The sequence below is a fragment of the Lutjanus erythropterus genome, chromosome 9, assembly GCF_056507025.1.
Source record: "Lutjanus erythropterus isolate fLutEry1 chromosome 9, fLutEry1.hap2, whole genome shotgun sequence".
Taxonomy (NCBI): domain Eukaryota; kingdom Metazoa; phylum Chordata; class Actinopteri; order Lutjaniformes; family Lutjanidae; genus Lutjanus; species Lutjanus erythropterus.
Window position 1 is genome coordinate 42,097,501 of NC_139325.1, and position 21,599 is coordinate 42,119,099.

General features: G+C 39.6%; 1 protein-coding gene across 5 annotated transcripts in view; it reads left to right on the forward strand.

Annotated features, from left to right (window-relative positions):
* syngap1b (synaptic Ras GTPase activating protein 1b) overlaps positions 1-21,599 on the forward strand; it is a 217,620-nt gene that overhangs the window by 71,655 nt on the left and 124,366 nt on the right. For all 5 annotated transcript variants that reach the window (XM_084727652.1, XM_084727653.1, XM_084727656.1 and 2 more), the window contains exon 3: positions 15,972-16,077. In XM_084727652.1, the coding sequence (XP_084583778.1) occupies positions 15,972-16,077 (106 nt within the window). The remainder of the gene's footprint in view (positions 1-15,971; positions 16,078-21,599) is intronic.

The window sequence follows — 21,599 nt, forward strand, 5'->3', positions numbered from 1 at the left end:
GTGCATATGTTTATTGAGACTATGACGTCTACATGACTGTTAGTCAGTTGCATTGGAATGCAAAGTGAACTTCTTAAACCTTGACCCTGACAAATACCATCACATATTACGTCCTAATAAAAAACTAAAACTATTGCTGAATCTAAGAAAACTAAAACAAAGCATTATTAAACAATAAAAACTTAACTGAAAGGAGTAAACCAATTTAGGAAACTAACAAACAAAAAATACAAAACTTAAATAACTCTGATGCAGCGTTGCTGAACATTGGCAGGTAATGTAACACGCTGTCGTATACATCAGTCCAGAACCAAACAGACTCGATGGGAGACGTGTGGCGAGTATGAAGTCTGTACAAGAACTGTAATGTTTTCAGCTCTCAGGAATAATGTACAGATCCTTGCTGTTCATTATCACGCTGCGTTGAGAGGGGAGGATGGTGGATGAATGGCACGGCAAAGGGCCTCAGGACCTCGTCACAGTATTCAAACTGCCATCAATAACATGTACTCATGTTCGCTGCCCGTCGCTCATGTCTAATCATACCACAGAAGAGGTGGCCAAGGAGAGCGGATTTATGTAATGGACTGATTATTGATGGATTAGTATAGATTAGGGGTGAGTTTATGTTTCTCATTGAAAGTCTGTTCATTATTTATTGTTTGTTTGTGTTTTTTCTACATACAGATAACATGTTTTATGTGCTTCAGTGTTTTAATTTCCTGTTCCAACAAAATCAGGTAAACAGGATTTTATATAGGTTTGGCACACATGTCATGTAACTAAAGTCACGTGACTTCATGGGGTGATAACACAGAAGGGGGCAGGGCACTTGTCAATAATTGTTAGTTTCAGCCATGATTATTATTATTATATAAGTATTGTGTGTCAATAACAATCCACTAATGGTCTCATCATGAGAATTTAAAATTAATTTATAGATTGACAGATGATTGATTATAGTTTGTCTTTGGATCTGTAATCGCTACACTCGCTTATTTTGACATGTTACACTTTTAAAGACATTTGCAGCAGATTCAGAAAGTATAATTTGTTAATGAAGCAGGCTTGTTAAAGACTTCCTCAGTAACTGGACCACTTGGGAAAATCTGGGTTGGAAAAATCAATGCAGGAAACGATGAGAATAAGTAAGGTTTTTTTTCTCAACCTGCCATTTCTTTGACTTTTTAGATAATCTGTCAGATCTTGATCTGTGAATATTCATGTTCCCTCTTTCTACAGGCTGCTCTGCCTCTTTCTGTCCTGTAGGGGGAGTGAAAGGGCTGGCAGTGATGGCTGCCTGCCATCCTGTCCTCCTCCTCCTCCTCCTCCTCCTCCTCTTCGTCCTCTCATCTCACATTAATCTGAGGTGACAGAGTTTCATATTCCACCGCCACGCACCAGTGCCCTGTCCCCCAAGTCATGTGTCCTGGCTGCACTTCCCCAACTGTGCCAGCATTACGCAAGAAAAACGGACGGGGGGCACAAGCCTTGTTTAGCCTGCAAAATCTGGGAAATATCAACAGTGTAACACACCAAGAAGTAAATGTGGTAGTCTAGCAATTAAAAATAAATAGATTTGTTGAGTACATTTTCCTTTTCAGTAAGAGCATTAAATCAAATTCGGTGTCAAAGCTGCATGTTGGTCCCACATGCAGCTTTGACACTGAATTTGAGAGCATTAGAGCATGAGCCGATCTGCAAACAAGCCACAGCACCTCTGTGGCTTTAGCCCGTAGCTACTGTTGTCACAGTGCATGAAGAGGTGGATAGTGTGTTTGCTTATGACCCTGGAGAACACGTTCAGGTGGCTGTCGCGTGGGAGTCGGAGGGATTAATTATGTAATAAATGTAGGTGGGCAGTGAGTCTCAGAAAAGAAGAGAAAGGTTGATTGTTTTAGCAAGATGGCTGACCTGAACCTCCGAGGCGCTGCTAACAGAAGAGTCTTGGTATTTGAGTAACTATTACGTGCCATTTGAATATAAAATTGTCACTCACTCAGAAATAAAACATTTTTCAAAAGGTCAACTTGTACATACAAGGGTTTAAATGGCTTTTATCTCAGTGTTTTGATTAATTCGCCTATCCCTGTAGATAGTATACAGTTTTTTTTTTTCCTTCGGTACCTCGGAGGCACCTAGAGAAAGAGGAAAACTGGGCCTAATTTGTCTCCTGCCAACTTACCAAGAGCAACTGCCAGATCTCGATGACCTTAAAAGCAATCCCTTGCCATTTATCAGTTTTATTAAGAAGAATTGTACTTGGCCAGGTCTGTCTCTGTGGGATGTGGACGCTTATGGGTGGGTTGAACTTTTCCTGTGCACTCAGTGCCTTCAAGTACATATAATAAATGAACTCAACTAACATTTACATGGTAAATATTTATTTAATGCTATTATTCACAGCAGCTTACGTTTTGAACAACAGCAGAAAAGCCAGAATATCTTCTCTCACTCCTGACTATTCAGCCTCTTTTTAAACTGCAACAAAGTGACACTTAATCTTGCTCAGCGTGCATTTCACTTGCATAATTGTCGCAGGTAAACAAAGCACACTCAGGTGACAGTTTCAGCGTACTTTTCTGCTTATTTGCATCATATTATGGTGTATTTGCTGTATTACATCAGGATTTAGTGTTTTCACAGCAACAGACCTTTTTCACAGCAGCCATTCTGAGATAAATCAGGGTAAACACAGCTGTTAACAGTGATACTAATTAAGACTCTGTTCCAATCAGAACAAACAGAGTCAGGGTCAGAGATGTATTTCAATTATATTTAAAATATGTATTTGATTACTTTTGAGTATTTTGTGATTTGTATTTTGCTGGAGAGAAAAAAATAAAGTGTAATTTTTAAGAAAATCCTTTCAGACCTTTTATCTGTGTATTTAAAATACTTAAAATACATTTAATGCATACCTTCATTTAATGTGTTGTTTTATTCTCAAATAAGAGTTTTTTTAATTTTGTCACCCAGGTTTAAACTGTAGAAAAACATACTGTCAGCTCCAGCAAAGTGTTTATTAGAAATTCCTGTTTCATTTGTGTTCCTCGTGACCAGTAGCTTGAGGAAAGAAGCTGCTTTGATGTTTGGTGCATATTTCCCCTAAGATTGAGGTATATAATCAAAATATGATCAGATATTGCATACTAAGCTTACTGAATGACACTAAAATACAACAGAGGGAATGAGTAATTAGTGTGCTCCAGAAGTGGCAAATATACTGATTAGTGACTGATTAGTGTACGTTCTCAGATAGGAACGATGACACCAGGATCTCTTCATGGTTGACCTCCAATGCTTCTGTTTTGAGTCTTTGCACTTGTTAATTGGTTGCTTGTGAAGTCGGAGCTCTCAGAAATTTACCTACTCCATTGAGCTTATATTTAATCGCTCCTGAAAAAGGCATCTGCGAAACGCACAGTCTTATTGTTGTCTGAAAGAATTTATCACTGTGGTCTAACTGTCCAGTTACCCCAGTTGCATTTCAGCTGGTTGTTCACTCAGTCAACAGTCACTTTGACTACCCAGCATGCACCCCTGAATTGGATGTGGCCACCCACATCTAAGATCCTTACTGACCACTTCAAATCTATGATGCAGAAAATTAGCTTGTATTTTTTTAATTAAATACATTTTCTCATACCAGTACATTGAATTTTATGTAAGGGATAATGTACAGTGAACAGGTCATTATTGCAAAATAAACCCCGACAGGATGATGACCCTGATGCAAAGCTGAGGTGTACCAAAAGAAATCAACAATTTGCCACAAAATATAATTTTATATTGATTTTTTATGGATTTAATAATTATGTTATTGCTCCTCCAGTGTCTATGATCAGCACTGTGTCCATAGCAACGGTCTGTTCTTCATAGCAGCAGTCTGCGATACAGAAATAACAGATTTTATAATGACAGAATCGAGCATTTAACAAAATCAAGGAATAATTTGATGTATTTCATGAGCAGGTTTGTAAGATGTTTTCTGGTGTATTTGTGACCACCCTGGTCAGGGTGTGGCTATCCTGCATGTTGGCTCACTGGAAAGGCTCAGTGATAATTATTATCACTGTCACCCTACTATGTCATATCAGTATGGCTGCTCTGAAAAAGGTCTGTTGAGGATAATATTGTACTTTCTGTGTTGATTAATGACATGGTATTTTGGGTTTATGAAACATTTTCAACATCTACATTAATATAACAAAGACAAATACAAGGGACATAAAGTCAGATTTCACTGTACCATAGCCAATACAAAACTTTTTTCTCTATATATTTATATCTGAATCTGTATCTACTATAAATTACAACATACAGTACATTGAAATTTGTTGTCTCCAAAGTTCTTTTGGGCATGAAAATAAGAGCAAATAGTCATCCACTGCATTCTGCATGCAAAAAGGCCAAAAACGGCCTGTGTGTCAGCCTGTGACTGATATATTGGCTGACTGATATTACCAGCTCAGTATTGGCCACAGCTATATATTGCTCTGTATAGGTACCAGCATTATTATGCTTATTATTATCTGACATGCTCCAGCTGTCCTGCCTGCATTGTTTCTATTCTATATTCTGTAGAATATTATCTAATTTATCAATATCCGAATTTTTTCCTCCTACTCAATTTATGTGTGAAATTCTGTGAGTGGGATTATTGTGTGTTTTCTAAACACTGTAGCCAGTGCCTGAGGTCAGGAGGAGGAGGAACATCTGTCCGTGAAAGAACGTTACTGTCAGTCTGAAGGACAAATCATGCTTTTGGCGAGCTCAGCCGCCTATCATGATGCATTGGTGTGTGTGTGTGTGTGTGTGTGTGTGTCCAGACTGAGGTGAAATTTATTTCTGTATTTGCGCAGGTGCACAGCCAAATTCTTGTTATTGCCTGCCTGCATGTGTGTGTGTGTGTGTCCTAACGCAGGTTCATGTGTTTGTGAATGTGTGTATTTGAGCCAGAGTTAGACAGCCAGCAGTGTTTGATTACTGCCCCGTTAAGAAATAATGGATTGCACAGTTTTCTCACATTACACACTCTATTTCTTGCAGTTTTACACACACACACACACACACACATACACACACTCTCCTCACTTCTCTTTCCTCTTCACACAGACATGTACTTTCTCTCTATCTCACACACACACACACACACACACCCTGTACACAGTGTCCCACCATATTCCCCTGTTCCTCACAGCTGGGCCTGAGGAAGCAGTAGTGACATATGGGCAAGCCAGCCTGCAGCATCGCTCAACTCAACCTGCCAAGCTGAACAAAAACACCCTCCTCCCGCTTCAGATCAATGGCGCTCCCTTCCCTCCCTCTCTCTTCCTTCCTCTACCACCATCTCTTCCTCCCTGCCTCCCTCGTCCACGCCACCATCCCACTATCTGCTCTCCGTGCCAGGACTGGCTTCTGTCTCGTACAAGGTGGCACAGTTGTTTTGCTTCTGACTGAAAATTGACGAGCATGTTCATTTTTAATTTTCTGATTGTTAAAATTCGAATCAGAAATGGATCGATTTCAACTCTGCCCATTACAACAGTTGTCATGGATGCTTAAATCCATCAGGAATACAATTTCCATTTCAGATTGGATGAAATTGATTGCTGCACCACAAGTGTCAACAATCCCTAAAACATGGCCCAGAACCTTGAATGAAATGTCCAACAACAGATATTATGACAATCTCATTCGATTCATTCATAGAACGAATATGTGTCGTAATTTACTTTTGGGTGTAACCACTCATCTGCAGGTCATTTCAGTTAGAGAACTGAGAGAACGAGAACGTCTGTCAAATCTCAGATAAGAGGAAAAAACTGTTAACACAATGTGTGAGACACCATAGCCCCTTTTTTCATATGAGTTATGAAAGCTGCTCAGAAACAAAGTAAAAACTGGTCCTCTGAAAGATATTTCTACCAGCTGCCTCTGTGCAAAGCCAACTGAACCTCACCTTTTCTCAACGGTTGAGTCTCCCTCTCATCTGTCTCATCTTGTTACGTCTTGTTACGCCTTTTACATCGACTTTCGTCTTGTCACGTCTGTTGTGCGTGATCTGCCCTGATGTATACATTAACGGATGTTATTGTCCCATCCATTTAGATTGAAATCAGCCTTTATATTGGCAAGGCAGTGCACAATGATGCATTTTAAAAATAATCAATCATTTCCCTCTAGGGTTCCAAATTGTGAGCATTTTACTTAATTGGTCATGGCTAACATTAACAATCAATTAGTCCATTGATTGTTGTTAAAAAAATAACATACAAATTTTGCTTTAACCAAACAATACCAAATGTGCCCCCCCACCCTCAATCAAAGCTTGATTTCTACAGCAACATATTGCATATTCTTTGACATTACAAAGAGAGCTCATAAACATAATCTCTATCAAATAAATATTAATATTAATATTAATCAATCTGTCATCATCCCTGTTCCCCTCAAATGCATAAAAAGTAAAGAACCGAGCCTGTTTTGAGAATGTAAGGAGTAGAAAGTACAGACATTATTGAGAGTAAAAGTAAAAAGTTGTAAAATAAATTCTCAAGTAAAGTAACTACAGTAACAAAGTATTTGTACTTTGTTACCTACCACCTCTGGTAATAATATATACTGTATGACAGTCAAAATAAAAGTTCCTGTGTAATTTGAAACTTATATGACTATATATGACAGTCAGTCTCACACACAGTACCCTTGGTTGGTATGTTAATCTTACATGAGTGATGTATAAAATCCTTACAACACAGGGATGTACAATGAAATTACAGCTGTAGTTCCCTCATAATGAACACAAAATACAATACACACGATTAATTAAATTCAGAATGGTATTGGAGGAAAATGTAGCACAAAATAAAAACATATACATGCACATATATACAGGAAATAATTCTCTTGTGAGTTTTTTGACTTTGCATCAGGTTGAGTAGAGATAGCAGCAGCAGGATGGTGATGATACCGTCGACATCGTGACATTAAAATTTATCATCTGAAAAATAGTGCTCCTGTCATACATGAGACATACAAATGAGAAAAAACAAAACAAAACAAAGAGTTAAAAACTGCAGACATTGCACACACTGGTAGCTCACTTACTGCAGTGACCCGGGTTCGATTCCAGCTCAGATCATTAGCTGCATGTCATCACCTCTGTCCTCCACCTGCCTGTCCTGCCTCTCTCCAGCTCCAGGCACTACCATTATAATAAAGCAGAATTTCTTGTATGTTTTTTTTTTTCATGTGGCACACAACAGGAGGTTGTCTGAGTCAGATGTATTCTCACCTACTAGAAATACTTTGTTTGGTTTAGGCGAGGGGTGACACCTGGGCAGAGTGTGCAGGAGGCAGGACATGACGCACAAACTGCAGCACAGAAATCACAGTGCTTTGATATAAACATCATCAACACGCCCACTCACTCTCTGTGAATTCTCCAGACAATGACCTGCTCTATGAACACACGGGCTCAATCGGACATTTCACAGGCTGCACTGGGGAGCCGACAGGGAAACGTACACATACGGATCCTCAGGTGTTGTCTAATTAAGCTCAGGGTTGCAGTACATGTGTGAAAGGGAGTCATGTCAGCTACGTCAGTCGAGCTGCAACATCTGGTAATGATTTTGTGAGTTGAGTGAAATCCTTGTGAAACTCCACGGATTCACGATTAGGATCAACATTTTAAAAGACTGTAACAGCTTTTTTCGCCTTGCTTAAAGTCTGGTCCATCTGGTCTGTCTACCCATCCAATATTTGGTTGAGAACAAGATATCCTCGCAAGTATTAGCCACAGCTTGTATAGACGTTTATGGTTCCCAGAGAATTAGTCCTGACTTAATGACTCCTTCACCTTCTATCAAACATCAACAAACATATCAGTCCATTTTAACATATCTTGTGGCTCAGGAAATATCCAAATCTCTTAGGCAAATTGCCATGAAATTTGCTGATTAGATTCAAGTTTTTACAGGGAGCCCTTTAGATTTTTAATGACCCCTTGGCATTTTCCTCCCAACACCACTCTCAGGATGAACTTAAAATCTGAAATCTCACTAGTGGTAAGGCTCTACATGCGTCGGTACGCTCCAGACTTAAGTGCTTCTTGGATTGTTGAACAGCAACTGAAAAACCCTTCCAAGACACCTTTCCAAAATCGGAATTGGGGTGGGCTGCATCCGACAATTTTCCAAAACAAACCATCCGACAAGTTCTCCCAGAGATTGGCCAGGTGTGCGTACACATCTCTCTTTTTTCACTCTCCACACTACTTCCATCACTTTTACTGAGTACAAACAAGTGATACACTATGAATGTCTTTGAGGAGATACTGTCCAAAAGTGCTGTCACCCCAGTTGTACCAAAAACTGTATCTTGCTCTCGATTTATCACAGAGGGCTTTTTGCCTCACCTTTAAACACACTACAAGGAGTTTTTAACTGGCCATGAAATAGTCAGTTCAATACTGAAGCCTTTGTATGCTCAACATAAGCAAACAAGACCATCAGTGAGAAGATTGGCTGTTTCTATAAGCTTATTCTTAATGCTTAGCATCTGGTCAGATAGTCCTTAAAGTCAGACTGGAAGAGCCTGTGTTTACATTTTCCCAGGCAAAGGTATAATTTGTCATATATTTTTGGGGTTATGTCGACAGAAATGCTACCGCTTTTGTCCACAGGGGCCTCCAAAATCAACACAATATGAAAGTTCCTTGTAGTCACCATGTTTACATGACACTGATCTCGCTAAAAAACACAAAAGTTTTTCCCTTGCATTTTACAAAACTTCAGAGTTCAGATAACAACATTGTGAAGATGATCCCTGTGCAGCATGTAGTATGCATGCTAGGACAGTGGTTGGCGGTGTAACACAACACACCTGTGCACAAACGCTTTCTTCTACAGAGGGGTGAGTAGAAACAAACAAGAACATAATGGCACAAGCATGCTTGAAAACATGTCTGGATGGACGATGAAGTAGAGCGTTAATAAACTCAGAAGAGACAGCAGCACAAACATAGCTTGGTAGTCCACTATTGTTGTTCTCCTCCTTGTCCTTGGCTATTTAACTAGATATGACGTCACTGTTTTCACAGCGAGGGTAAGGGTGGCGCATCCAAAAGATTACACCCTGGAACCTTGTTTCAAAAATTCAAGCCCCCAAAACTCTGCTATCGTGTGAACGAACGTCCAAAATGCAACAAAAGTTCACCATTTTACATTTAAAAAACATCGCAGAGCAAACAGCGCCTAAGTTTAGCTGTTTGGAGCAGGAAAAAAAAACATTTCATTTCAAGCCTTGCCTTAACAATTGTGAGTGTGTGGTTTGTTCTGTTGAGTGGGGTATAATAGACATTGCAGCTACTAGGTGGCACCATATCGGGCCTTTCAACGGAGGTTTATTTTAGTAGCGGTATATTGTTTATATTAAATAATTCTTTTAATTTTGTGTGTGAGGTGTAAGTGCACCATCTGAAGTGGTTGAGAGTCAGTGTGCTGTTCTAATGCTGCCTCTCTGCAGACGATGAGTGGAGGCCTGCCAGCTCCCTGTGCCCACTCATGGCAACCTCAGAACTGGTGTTATGTCATGTCTCCAGCTGCAGAAACCGCGACATCTGACCAATCAAATCCTGCCACACACGGAGTAAAAATAGCCTCCAGGTGTTTTCCCCCTTGCTGGACGCAGAAGTGGGATGCTTCTTGGTGGGCTTGATGTGTCAGGGTGGGGTAGAACTGTGGTTCTGGGTGTTTCCATGAGTCAAGTTGTCAGTGATGAATTGCACTGGGCAGGGCAGCAGTAGGGGGGGAGAGTGAGTGGGCTTGTTCTTGTTCAAGTAGATGTGATTAAGGAAAATTACCATATTTAGCTCCTTGTAATTGAGCAGTGTTGACATCTTTGGCTTGTGAAAAATCCAACTTTTCAAATCTCATGGATTTAAAGGAGAAATCTGAAAAATATTTACTGTAATTACGATTAAATAACCATGATATGCCATCAGAGATTAAAGGTGCTATAAATGTCATTTATCCTAGAGTTCACTGTGCAGCATCAGCATCTCAGACCAAAACAAATTCATGCTTTTCAATTTCATGTTTGGGGAAAAAAAGTGTCTTCTGAACTCACATTTCTCGCAAAACTCAAATTGTCAAATATTCTATTACTGCATTGCCCAATTCTTGCTTAAAATGTTGTCAGAAACACATTTTAGTGACTATCTTGCCACCAGGTGGACCCCACTCTGGCTCTTGCGTGTAGAAGGGAGCCCCAGACCCATCAAAGATCTTGCAAGATCATTTTAAACCAAGCTATGATAACCATAGCCAGGTGTTTTCTGTTTTTAAACCTTCCCAGATCTTGAACAAAGTGTTGTTACATTCTAAAATATATTTAGTTTGTACAACGTGCACAGTGAAGAAACAACACATACAAATCTCACAAGAGTTTAACAAATGAAGGGTCTAACCCTCTAGACACGAACATCACAGTTACACTCAGAAAATACAGCGTATACTGTAAAGTACAGACCTATAAATCTTGACTGAACACCAAAGCTAGTAGTTTGTTGGAACTGGGCCCCAGAACACCAAGAAGTACACAGAGAAATAAAAAGTCCAACAGAGACTCCTGAAACTGAAGATCAGACTGTCAAACACACAGTGTTGATCAGAAATATCTAAACATTTTGATACTGCATCACTTATTTGTCACCTAAAATGTTTTCAGAAACATATTTTAGTGGATGGTTTTAGCTGTAAAATGAGAAAGTTATCAATGCTGAATGTTCCCTGAATGAGTAAATGTCTGTTTATGAGTCATAAGAAATCAGTAATAATCTTTTAACAGGAGGAGATGTTGCTGTGATGGAGTCTGGCAGGCAGTGAGGCAGGCAGTCACTGAACTCAAACTCCGGTGTGTATTTTCAAAGCAGTGGCCTTTTATTTTCAGGATAACGGGCTTAGCTTGACATTGGCAGACAATTAACATTTATAAGCAGCTGATCAGCTTAGAGTGTAGGATTTGTTGTTGCTCGTTATTGTCAGTTTACAATGTTGTGCTTGTCTTGCGCTCCTGCAGCGCTCCTGCAGCGCTCCTGCAGCCTGCCTGAGCGGCCTCAGGTCTGGGGAGGAGGGAACAGCTCACCTCAACCATAGATCTTATATTTCCAAGGGATTCAACAAATTTAATATACCGTCTGTGGCTCCAACTCACTATTTGGACTGCAGTACTCATTTTTGGATGCAGAATTGCTTCATATTGCTCCTTCAAGATGACTTTAGCTATTTATGAACAGCTCCTGTTATGAAACACGTTTGCACTTTCTTATTTAGATTCGAGTACTGAAAGACTTAAAGGTGTTGATCTGTATGGACACAAACCTCTGCCTCGGCTTACCAAACATGTATTTTGTAACCGTCTCACAACTCGTACTGTAGATAAAAGTAAACGCAGCCCATTTGTCTCCTCTGGATTCCATGGCAACAGCTGAAAATCTGGACAGAGAGAAGCATCACTTTAACCCTGCTGAAAATCACTACTATTCCTCCAATAACCGCAAAACCATTCAGTGAGATTACCTCTGGTCTGAGTTTGTTACTCCTCCATACTCTCACTCCTGGTTCCTTTCTCATGGAGTCAGAGAGCTGGCACGGTGCTCAGCGAGGCATTATGAAACCACTTTGCCTATTACGTATATTTAGAAACACCATAAAGCAACATGGAGGCTATAAAGCTGCAGTATGCAACTGTGGCTTTATTTGTGTTCCTGCTCAATGAAGAGCTGGCAGAATGTGAGGTTAATTCAGGTTTACTGTTACTCGTTGGCACTAAAGCATATTCAATTAGTCGAACAGAGTGCTCGGCCACTCTCCGCTGCTGTTTCCTACATTAATCTGGCAGAGAGAATTAAAAGAGGTTTAGAGAAAGGCTGTGCACACTGACGAGACTTGGATTTAAATGGAGGCAGGATGCACTAAGAAGGCTTGAATTTAGATTGAGACTGGCTGTCTTTTTCGTCTTTTTTTCTGGTCTAATAATGCCACACTGGTATGCGATATTAGGGTTATATTGATATAAATAATGTAAGATCTTTGCTGTACAGTTAATACCACAGCAGCTATCATTTTTATATCTCTGGGTGTATTAAGCAGCTGTAAATCAAATCAATGAACAGGACTGCTGTAATGTAAACTTTATATTGCATTCAACCTTTATTTGTTTATTAGTTAAAACAGACATTCCTGTTATTTTAGCCATCTCTCAATACATTTACCAGGAAATGTGCAGTATCATATAATACAGTATACTTTTTCAAGTTATAGAGCATTATCACTCAGAGTGAAAACTCTGTACAGAGTAAACAAGATATAGCCTAGAACAGGAGGTGTCAAGTTCTGAGACTGTTTGTCTCCCCTCAGACAAAGCTTGTTTTAGTTTTTTAATATTGTTGGGGGCTTATATGCCTTTATTTTAGATAAGGCAGCTGAATTGTGGACAGGAAAGTAGGGGAGAGAGTGGGGGGAATAACATGCAGCAAAGGGCTGCAGGCGGCGATCGAACACACGGCCGCTGCAGAGGATTCACAGCCTCTGCACATGGGGTAAACGTTCTACTAACTGAGCTACCAGGCTACCACTGTCTGGTTCTGTTACGCTGCAGGCAGAACAATAAAGATTCAACTGAGGTTTTGACTGAGCACTTAGATCTTTTTTTATAGCTTCGGTACTTTTGACACTGGCCAATGTTAGTGTTGTATCATTTAAACATGGACAGCTTTACTCTGGATACAATGAATGTCTGAAGCTAAATTTAATTGGAAATCCATTCAGTAGTTAATATTTCATTCTGGATCAAAGGAGAGGACCAACAGACGCAGTGACAGGTCACCAGCAAGATAAAAACTTGATAAATGGCACCACCGCTCATTGCATAATCGCCCCAACAAAGGGGAAAGTCAGTAGATTAACGTACACGCGCTGTGCGTTCTTACGCTGGACTCATAAAGAATGGATGCTGCTTAATGTATTTTTCATCACGGAGGTTGTGCTGTAATTTCATCACAACAAGCAATATGTTCCAAGAAATCACTGTATTACAATATAGTTTAGTGCACTTTGGTTGCACAAGCAGCAAAGTAGGGCGTAATCATATAGGCAGTTGATTTATGATGCTTGTCCCTGATTAAGTTGGATATAAAGACTCATATAAACGGGATCCTGATGCTGTGATGTGAAGCATCTTCTGCTTGGCTGGTTTAACTAGATTATTGCAGTAGAGATGTGCATCTGTGTGTGTTCATGTGTCCGATGTGATACAACTGTAGCATGGCAGTAGAGAATATTAGTAGCTTGAAGTGGAGCAGTGTCTGCATTAAATTTTTATGTGCCCTGAGCCCTCGCTTTGATGGACACACATCTGCACATACAAAATAGTTGTACGATGCAGGCAATGCACACACACACACACACACACACACACACACACACACACACACACACACACACACACACACACGCACAAAAACACACCCGTGCTGGCATTTTTTCATCTTTTAGAGTGAGTGGCACTCAGCTGTCTTGAGGGACATATGGCTCAGTGTGACCTGCCAGTGTCCTTCACTGTTGTTGGCTTCGCCCCAAAGCCCCCCAGGCTGCACTATCCTGTGCTGCTCTGCAGTTAGTCCCACCTTCTGACACTGTTCTCTGTGTTCACACCAGCTCTTTTATGTCCCGATGTTGCATGTCTGTTAGTCGCTAGTCTCAGTAGGACACACTCAAAGGCACAGCGGTCTTGTAGCGGAGCACAGACGAGGCGGCAATCATTTCCACAGACTGCTTGACGTCACGTAAAGATTCATAGAAGACTGTGACTGCAGTTCACTTTCAGAGGACCGCACCTACATCCATGTTTGATACAGTCACTTTTAGCTGTGCTGCAATTTCAATATTAAACCAAAAATTAATTGAAATAAGCAAAATCAAAGGTAGAATCTTCCAGCATTGAGCATTTTTTTCTCTCCACCCTCACCCACTTGTGGCATCCGCTGCATGTCCACAGAAAAAACAGCACAGTGTAGCTTATCACAGTTGATACCAGACTTTTTAAAGAAGAATTTAAAAATGTAAATGACAGTTAGGATATAAAACCAATCATCTGTTGATGGTGAAAATCATAAAAGTGGCCAAGTGGTAGGTATGATGAACTCTTAAGGAGGAATTAATGACAGTTATCATCTGTTGTAGAGTAAATTTAAACTATAACCTTCAGGAAGACGTTATAGATTACCAAAGGCAAACAGAAATATCTACAAGAAATCCTTTTACCAAGTACTATTAATGTAAATTATTGAAATTAGGATTAATATGACATATGTATAGTGTAGATGCAGGTATTCTGAGTTGTATTATTATGAATATGTAGCTGAGATAATGTGTGTATTGTTATTTTATACCTGTTTTTTTGATTGTATGTGTGGACAGGCTGTATTTTTATGACATGTTTTATGGTGAACCCAAATTATGCACTTACTGAGTGATATTTATATTAAGGTCAATGGTTGCATCTGTATGAAGTATTGAAGTTTTCTAAGTGATATGTGTAAATAGACCATCTCTATTTAGGTTATTATTAAGAAAGGGGCAGGTAATATAAGATTCATCCTCCTCCTGCTCTGTTTTCGATCATGGAACATGTATAAGTTGTTTGCATTCGTGTACCATCTGTTTTGTGAAATTAGTATTGGACTGAAATGAGCTAAATAAACGAAATGAAATGAACTCCAGAGAAAAATATTTGCATCTTTAAATCTTTGGACGGGGTACAAATGGTTTATCTGGGCTTTTTTTTCTGTAAAAAGCTGCCCGTTGCTGCTGAATAATTGCTAATAATTTGCTGCTAATTTGCTGGACATAAAACCAGTCAGCTAAAAGAGGCTAAAATGCTGCCTGCAATCAGTTGCCAGTTTATTAGGTACACCTAGCAAAAAATAATGCAGTCTAATACAACAACTCAGCTGTCATCTATTGTTGCATAACAGTGTGTTACTTATAAAGAAAGTCATCATGAGTTTGCAGTCTTTTTTTTTTTTCTTTGTGTGCTTCTTGGTGTTCTGGGGCCCAGTTCCAACAAACTACTAGCTTTGGTGTTCAGTCAAGATTTATAGGTCTGTACTTTACAGTGTACGCTGTATTTTCTGAGTGTAACTATGATGTTTCAAAAGGACCAGTGTTTCTGATTAGTGTGGCACATTCTTCCATTTATTTTCCCTCAAGTCTCACTTTTATGAATTCAGGGACTGTGGGGCCGACTGAGCCGGAGCTGTGAAATGTGGTTTATTTTTTCTGTATACATTTTTTTCCCTCTTCTTTTTGTTTTCAGATTTCAGTTCCTCCAGATCAGACATAATGTATCATACAGTGAAGTACTGTGAAGGACGATATCTTGGAATGCTTTTAAAGTCAAGATTTTCTCTCACCAGATAAACCATTTTTGCTTCTACTTTTGTTGAATGATGTGTTGAGACCTTAAAGAATATGGTGTAACTGGTAGTGTGTGGGTTGCATGTGACCCCACATTAACCTAAAATATATTTCTTGGATGGATTTGATTTACTTGGTTGCTCTCTGTAGTTGCTTTAATCAAAGGTTTTTCACTTCATTTATAATTTTAGGAACCCTACTGGCACCCATTATACATAATCATTTCAATCTATTCCCAAATAACAGTTAGATAAACTGACTCAAAGATAAATTTAGCCGCAGCTGTTTTCTAAAACTATTAGTCTAACAGTATTGTGGGTATTTATAAAACATTTTGATCAAAAAGGTTCCTTGAATGCAACAAAGAGAAAGAGAAAGAGTCCGCTGTTGCACTTGTGTGTTCATATTCTGTACAGAACGTCAGTATGCAGTACGTCAGGAGTGTGCACTTGTGTACTGACCTTGTGCTCTCTCTGTGTGCAGGTACACCCTTTGCTGATGCGCGAGAGGCGCTCAGAGTCTCACAGGAACAAGCTACTGCGGCGGACAGTCAGCGTTCCTGTTGAGGGAAGGCACCATCCCGAGATGGGTGAGCAGACAAAACAGCTTTGATTATAAAATATTACAATCAAGGTCCAACCAGCAGGTATTTTGTATTTTCACTTTTAAAAATGAAATCAAATGATATACAGTTCATTTAAATACCTCAAAGGCGTACGGGCCTGACTTATGGAAGAATTTTTGGTGGTTGTGTCTGAAGAGACATAGATGTATGAGGTACTTATTGATTGTCAGTGTGTTATATTGTACAGTAGATGGTGCTTGACACACTCCCAGTTTGGAGAAGCAGCAGGAGCACCGGTTTAGGAAGCTAAGCAATGTACTGATGTGGAAAAGGTCAGCAACAAAACTTATTTTAGGCTCACCAAAAAATAGATAAATATCATTTTAAATGTACGCTACAGTTAAAATATTTTCACCGCTTTTCCTTGACCTCAGACAGCCTTTTCTGACTGAAAACTGCTGTTACATAAGGCAAATACTGCTCTCTCTCACTCAACTAGACTCCTTTAGCCAAACAGTGAGTTCACCTTGCAGAATACAGAAGATGCTGATCTACCGCTGGCTTGATTAGTTTGTTTGTTTGCGTTATTGTGTAACTTAATTCAGGGTTAATTCAGATTCATCAAAGTAAAACAGTAACACAAACAAACAGTTTGTTTGTGTTATTGTAAAGGAAGCTGTTTGCTTTGATGAGAATAATATTTGGCTTATGTAACTGTAGTTTCCTGTCGGCAAAGGCTGTCCAGCAGCACGGTAAAGCCTTGAAAATATCCTAAATACAGCGTACACTCAAATTTCTATTGATCTTTTCAGGTGGGCCTGTTGGTAGGTGGCTAAAATACGATTTTGTTGCTGATCCTATCCACAGCGGTACATTGCTTAGCCTTCTATATCGATACTCCCGCTGCTTGTCCAAACTGAGAACTTGCTGATCCCCATCTACTGTAGGTAAGACACTGACCAGGATAAATACTTCATAACCCCACCTCAAACAACTTGAACCTTCCCTTAAACTTTATCCAACTTCTTGTCCTTCTCGCCCCTTTTTGATTCTCAGAAACATCATCACCTATATTACTTTAGGTTAGCTTGCTTGAATAATAGAATAGTTGCATAGCAACCACAGTGATGTAAAGCTCTTTGCATCCTTTGAGCCATTACTCTCTCTGTTACTAGCAACGCTCACAGCAGCACATTGCATCTCAGCAGAGATAAAAGCATGCCATCTGATCAGAGCTTAAGGCAGCTGTTTTCTTTCTACCAGATTTTGCCGAGCTATTCTTTTGTCAGTTTTGATGATTTACCAGTTATCTTGCTCTGAACTGAAATTCGTTTAATGGTACCTTGATAATCATGAATATCTTCCAAGTTCTCTCTTTATTTCTTTGTCAAGCTTTCTCTGTGTTTTATTTTTGCAGTCGTCTTTTCATCTCAGTGCTTTTAAACTTTTCTTACTCTTCATTCTCTTTCTCCACCCTGCATTTATATTGCTGTATTGTCCTCTCAAAGTCTCCTTGGGCTCTGTGAAACTGACCCTCTGATAGCTGGCTTCCTCTGTTTGTTTTGCCTGACTCAGTCTCTCTGGGCTCTCTACAAATGTCCCGCTCAGTTTCTCCCTCTTCCTTCACCCTCCACCTCTCCGTCTCACTCAGCTATTTTAAGGGCCTCCCTCGCGACGTCCTCAGTCTATGATTCTGCCGTCGCTGCCACCTCAACAGTTGTGCTGATTCATCTGGATAAATATTTGCCTCAGTTTTCACATGAGTGGCTCTGTGACCTCGAAGCGGTCAAGCACTGACACATCAGTTGACGTGGTCCCGCCACAATTTGACATATGCTGACATAGCGATGCCAGTTCACATTGCCCATGTGTAAACGCATTGTAAACACGTTCACATATGTTAGTATGCCACGCTACAGGCTATACTGCACTGACACCATTATGGGCCATCTGTGGTGACTACGCCCAAAGAGCCAAAAGAGATTAATGGGCCCCGGGCAATTAGTAATTATCAGATCAACAAAAAAGCAAATGGAGGTTGTCATAAGGCCACAGTGAGGGATGAAGTCTGCAGGGAGCCACATGACCTATTTTATAAAATCCCTGACATATAACACTGAGCTGATGAAGGTTCAGTGATGATACTAATTCAGTGGTTAGTGTGCACAAAGATTGTTTAATGAGTCTTTGTATGAAAATAATATCTATTCACATTCGATTTACATCATCTGTTTATAGGTATTTTGAACTGGAATGGTGCAAATTGTGGTGTTCTGTCACACATTAAAGGTATGACGTGTTGGAGGTGTGTGCGCTGCAGTGGACAACAGACTGCACTGTGCTTGTACTGAGCAGCTTCTTGTTTTGGATATTATAGTAACTGTATTAGTTGGAGCATGCCTGGAAAAGATTATACATTATCAAAAAAGTAAATTAATTAACTAATAAAGCCCATAATCTTTTTGGCTTGTACGAGTGTACAGCTTGAGCTCAGTGGAAATTGTTCCCAAAATCTAAAGGAATTGTTTGACAGTTTGGGAAATAATTTGCTTTATCGCCAAGAAATGGACGAGGAGATTGATAGCACTCAAAAAAGCTACCTCTAGCAGCTGGTTAGCTTAGCTGGAAACTGCTAGCCTGGTTCAACAGTATAATAACCTGCAGGTTTTATGTCAAACCTCTAGTTACTGCATCTTCTTACAGATAATATAACTGCACCAGATCTTATCTTTCTGGATCCTGTAATAAAATCTGTCCATCAGCACCTCTAAAGCTCCCTCATTAACACTTTATGTCTCATTTGTTTGATTGTAGAAAAACAAAGTGTACAAATGTAACCACTGGAAGTCCACTGATTATGGCTGGTCAGCTTTTTCCATCAGAGCCACAACCTTTTGAACACAATACCCACCATAATTAGACAGTTCTCCACCCTCTCTAGTTTTAAATCACAATTGAAATCATGGCTAAAAAATAACCAGTAATGTGATCATTAACCATAAAACACCAAGCGCAGAATATTGCATTTCAATTTTTGTGTGATTTAATGTTTTAATCTCTGTAACCTTGTCTGAATCGTTACTTTTACAGCCAGGGGACTGATGAGGAAATTTAGTCACATAGCTAAGTCTGTTAAAGGATCAAATTAAAAATATATCAATGCAGTCAACATTTAGCGTTTAGCTTTTTTTTATGAGAGGCCATGTGCTGGCCATTCTCTGGTTAGCAGAGTCACCATGACAGTTAGCATTTCAGTGCTACGCTAAGCTAGCTGCCTCCTGACTGTAGCTTCATGTTTACCTTGCAGACATGAGACAGGTATTGATCTTCTCATGTAATGCCAATAAAGCAGATAAGTGTATTTCCTCAAATGTCTACATATTCCTTTAATTAATAAATATCTCTATTGTTTGTTCCAGTTTGAAATTTGCATTCAGTGCTGTGTCAACACTGGCACACGCAGCCAAAGTTGAGTTGGGTTGAACTTTTAATGAGTGTGACCAAACCTCAGCACATCTAATAGTGTGTGTGTGTGTGGGGGGGGTGCATTATCACTCACAATCAGCAGCAGAATATTTTATTATCATTCTGTGAGAACAACATTTAGGGTGCCACCTCTGCAGTAGTGTGACAAACAGGATTGTCTCGTACGAAGCATCTTAAAATAACACGATTCCATACATCCCCGTCATTGATGGTCTTATTTTGAAATAAACCTTAAATAATGTAGGTGTCTGTGTTTGCACTTAGCAGAAGAGCCATGTTCTGGTATGCGATATTGATTCCCAGGCTGCTGTATCTTTTCTGTCTTTATTTCCCTCTTGCTTTGGGCTTCCATTGAGCAACATTTAGGACCATTCATTCCTCTCCAAAATGATGAATGAATTGTGTCTTTCACAAAATTGAGAGACATGACCTCGCTATCATCAATAGAATCAAATGGTGACAGTTCAAAATATTTCCATGTGCTGAGAGGAGATTAAACTGCAGATGCTGCAGCTGCTGCAGCTGCCAAACACCCATCCATGTGTTTGTGACAACACTAATATGTCGTCAGCCACGATTCATTATTCATCAGTGGGGTAAAAGCCTGCATTTTTCACCAGATATTGATGAATGGAGACATTTGACAACAGTCCCAGCTGGATGCCTGATGTAGTGACACACTCAGATGGAAGATATTGGGCCTTACAGTCGATCTGCGATTACTCAAACACACAATGCCTCGATAGGTTTTCACCCCTCTGTTGCTGTCACAACACATCAAGCAATGCAGATCATTTTCCTTTTTTCATCCACTCTTGTGTGCCTTAAATGTTCCAGGAAACATTTTAAAGTTGAGGAGGTAATTAACTTATAATGAACACATTAATTTTGCTGGTTAATTACAGTGCAGCCTAAGCATTTTATGCAAATACGAGGCTTAATTAACATTTCATGACTGTGACAGGGGAAAATGACTTTTCTTAACTTGACAAAAAAATCTGTCTTCCTATTGTGTTTGGTTTATGTTTGGTTGCAAACAGTTTTTTTCTATTAGTAAAGGACAGCATTAATATGTGTCATAGAGGATTATTATAAAATTGTAATATATGTCATGTGCTGGGTTGTGTGTGCATGTGTGTGTGAGACAGCTGATCTCACGTACTACTGGAACTGTCAGTCTAATATTTTTGGTGCACATTTATGTCTGTATGGTCAAGGACCTCTTCTGGTGGCAGTGATTCACAATTTTTGAAAAACCTTGTAAAACCCATTTTACCGACTGCTTTATACGACTGCTGACTCCTCACTCCTCTTAACCGACCGCTGTGAGCCCTGACTGACATTCATAGAAAAGTTTGGTCTCTTCTTGAACCTGAGTAGCTGGAGATTAATTCCATGCAAGATTTGTTATGACCCACTAAACTTTGCCGCCATGCATCTGCACGGTCGCCATATTGGAACGCTGAAGGTCTGCCAGTAAACACATGAGACATGTAGACTTCAATACAAAACTCACTGTAACTCACTTAACTCTGGACCAGTTTTCATTCAGTTTAGTTTGTTCTGAACCTGAAAAGTTAAACATGACACTGGTTACTGGGAGCGATTCAATCACCTCTCTGCCAAAACATTAACCTTCTGAACAGCCAAAGCTTCCACTGTCACATCCAAGCTCTTGACCCATGACCCATTTGACAGGCTGGAAGGATGAGTAGGGCGTTCTGTGGGTCAACTTTATATCATGAGAAACAGGGCTTTTAACTTGAGTGATTTTGTTTTAGAAAATAGTTTTTAAGGATGACTTTGTATGTTTGCTAATTAGATTTTGGTGTTTACTACTACAGATAGCCAATAATATAAAGGTGTGAAATATTGATAACTCTTAATTTTACTCTTAAATATGTATTATTGATTAATTCACCCTTCGACTCATATTTTCACATTGTCAGTGGTCAAGATGCTCGCAGTGTTTCCTGTTTCCTCAGCTATCATTTTAGTTTTAGTGTAGTGGAACCTCAGGGCATTTGGTAGTCTGAAAACAGGGAAAAATGTTTTGTTTA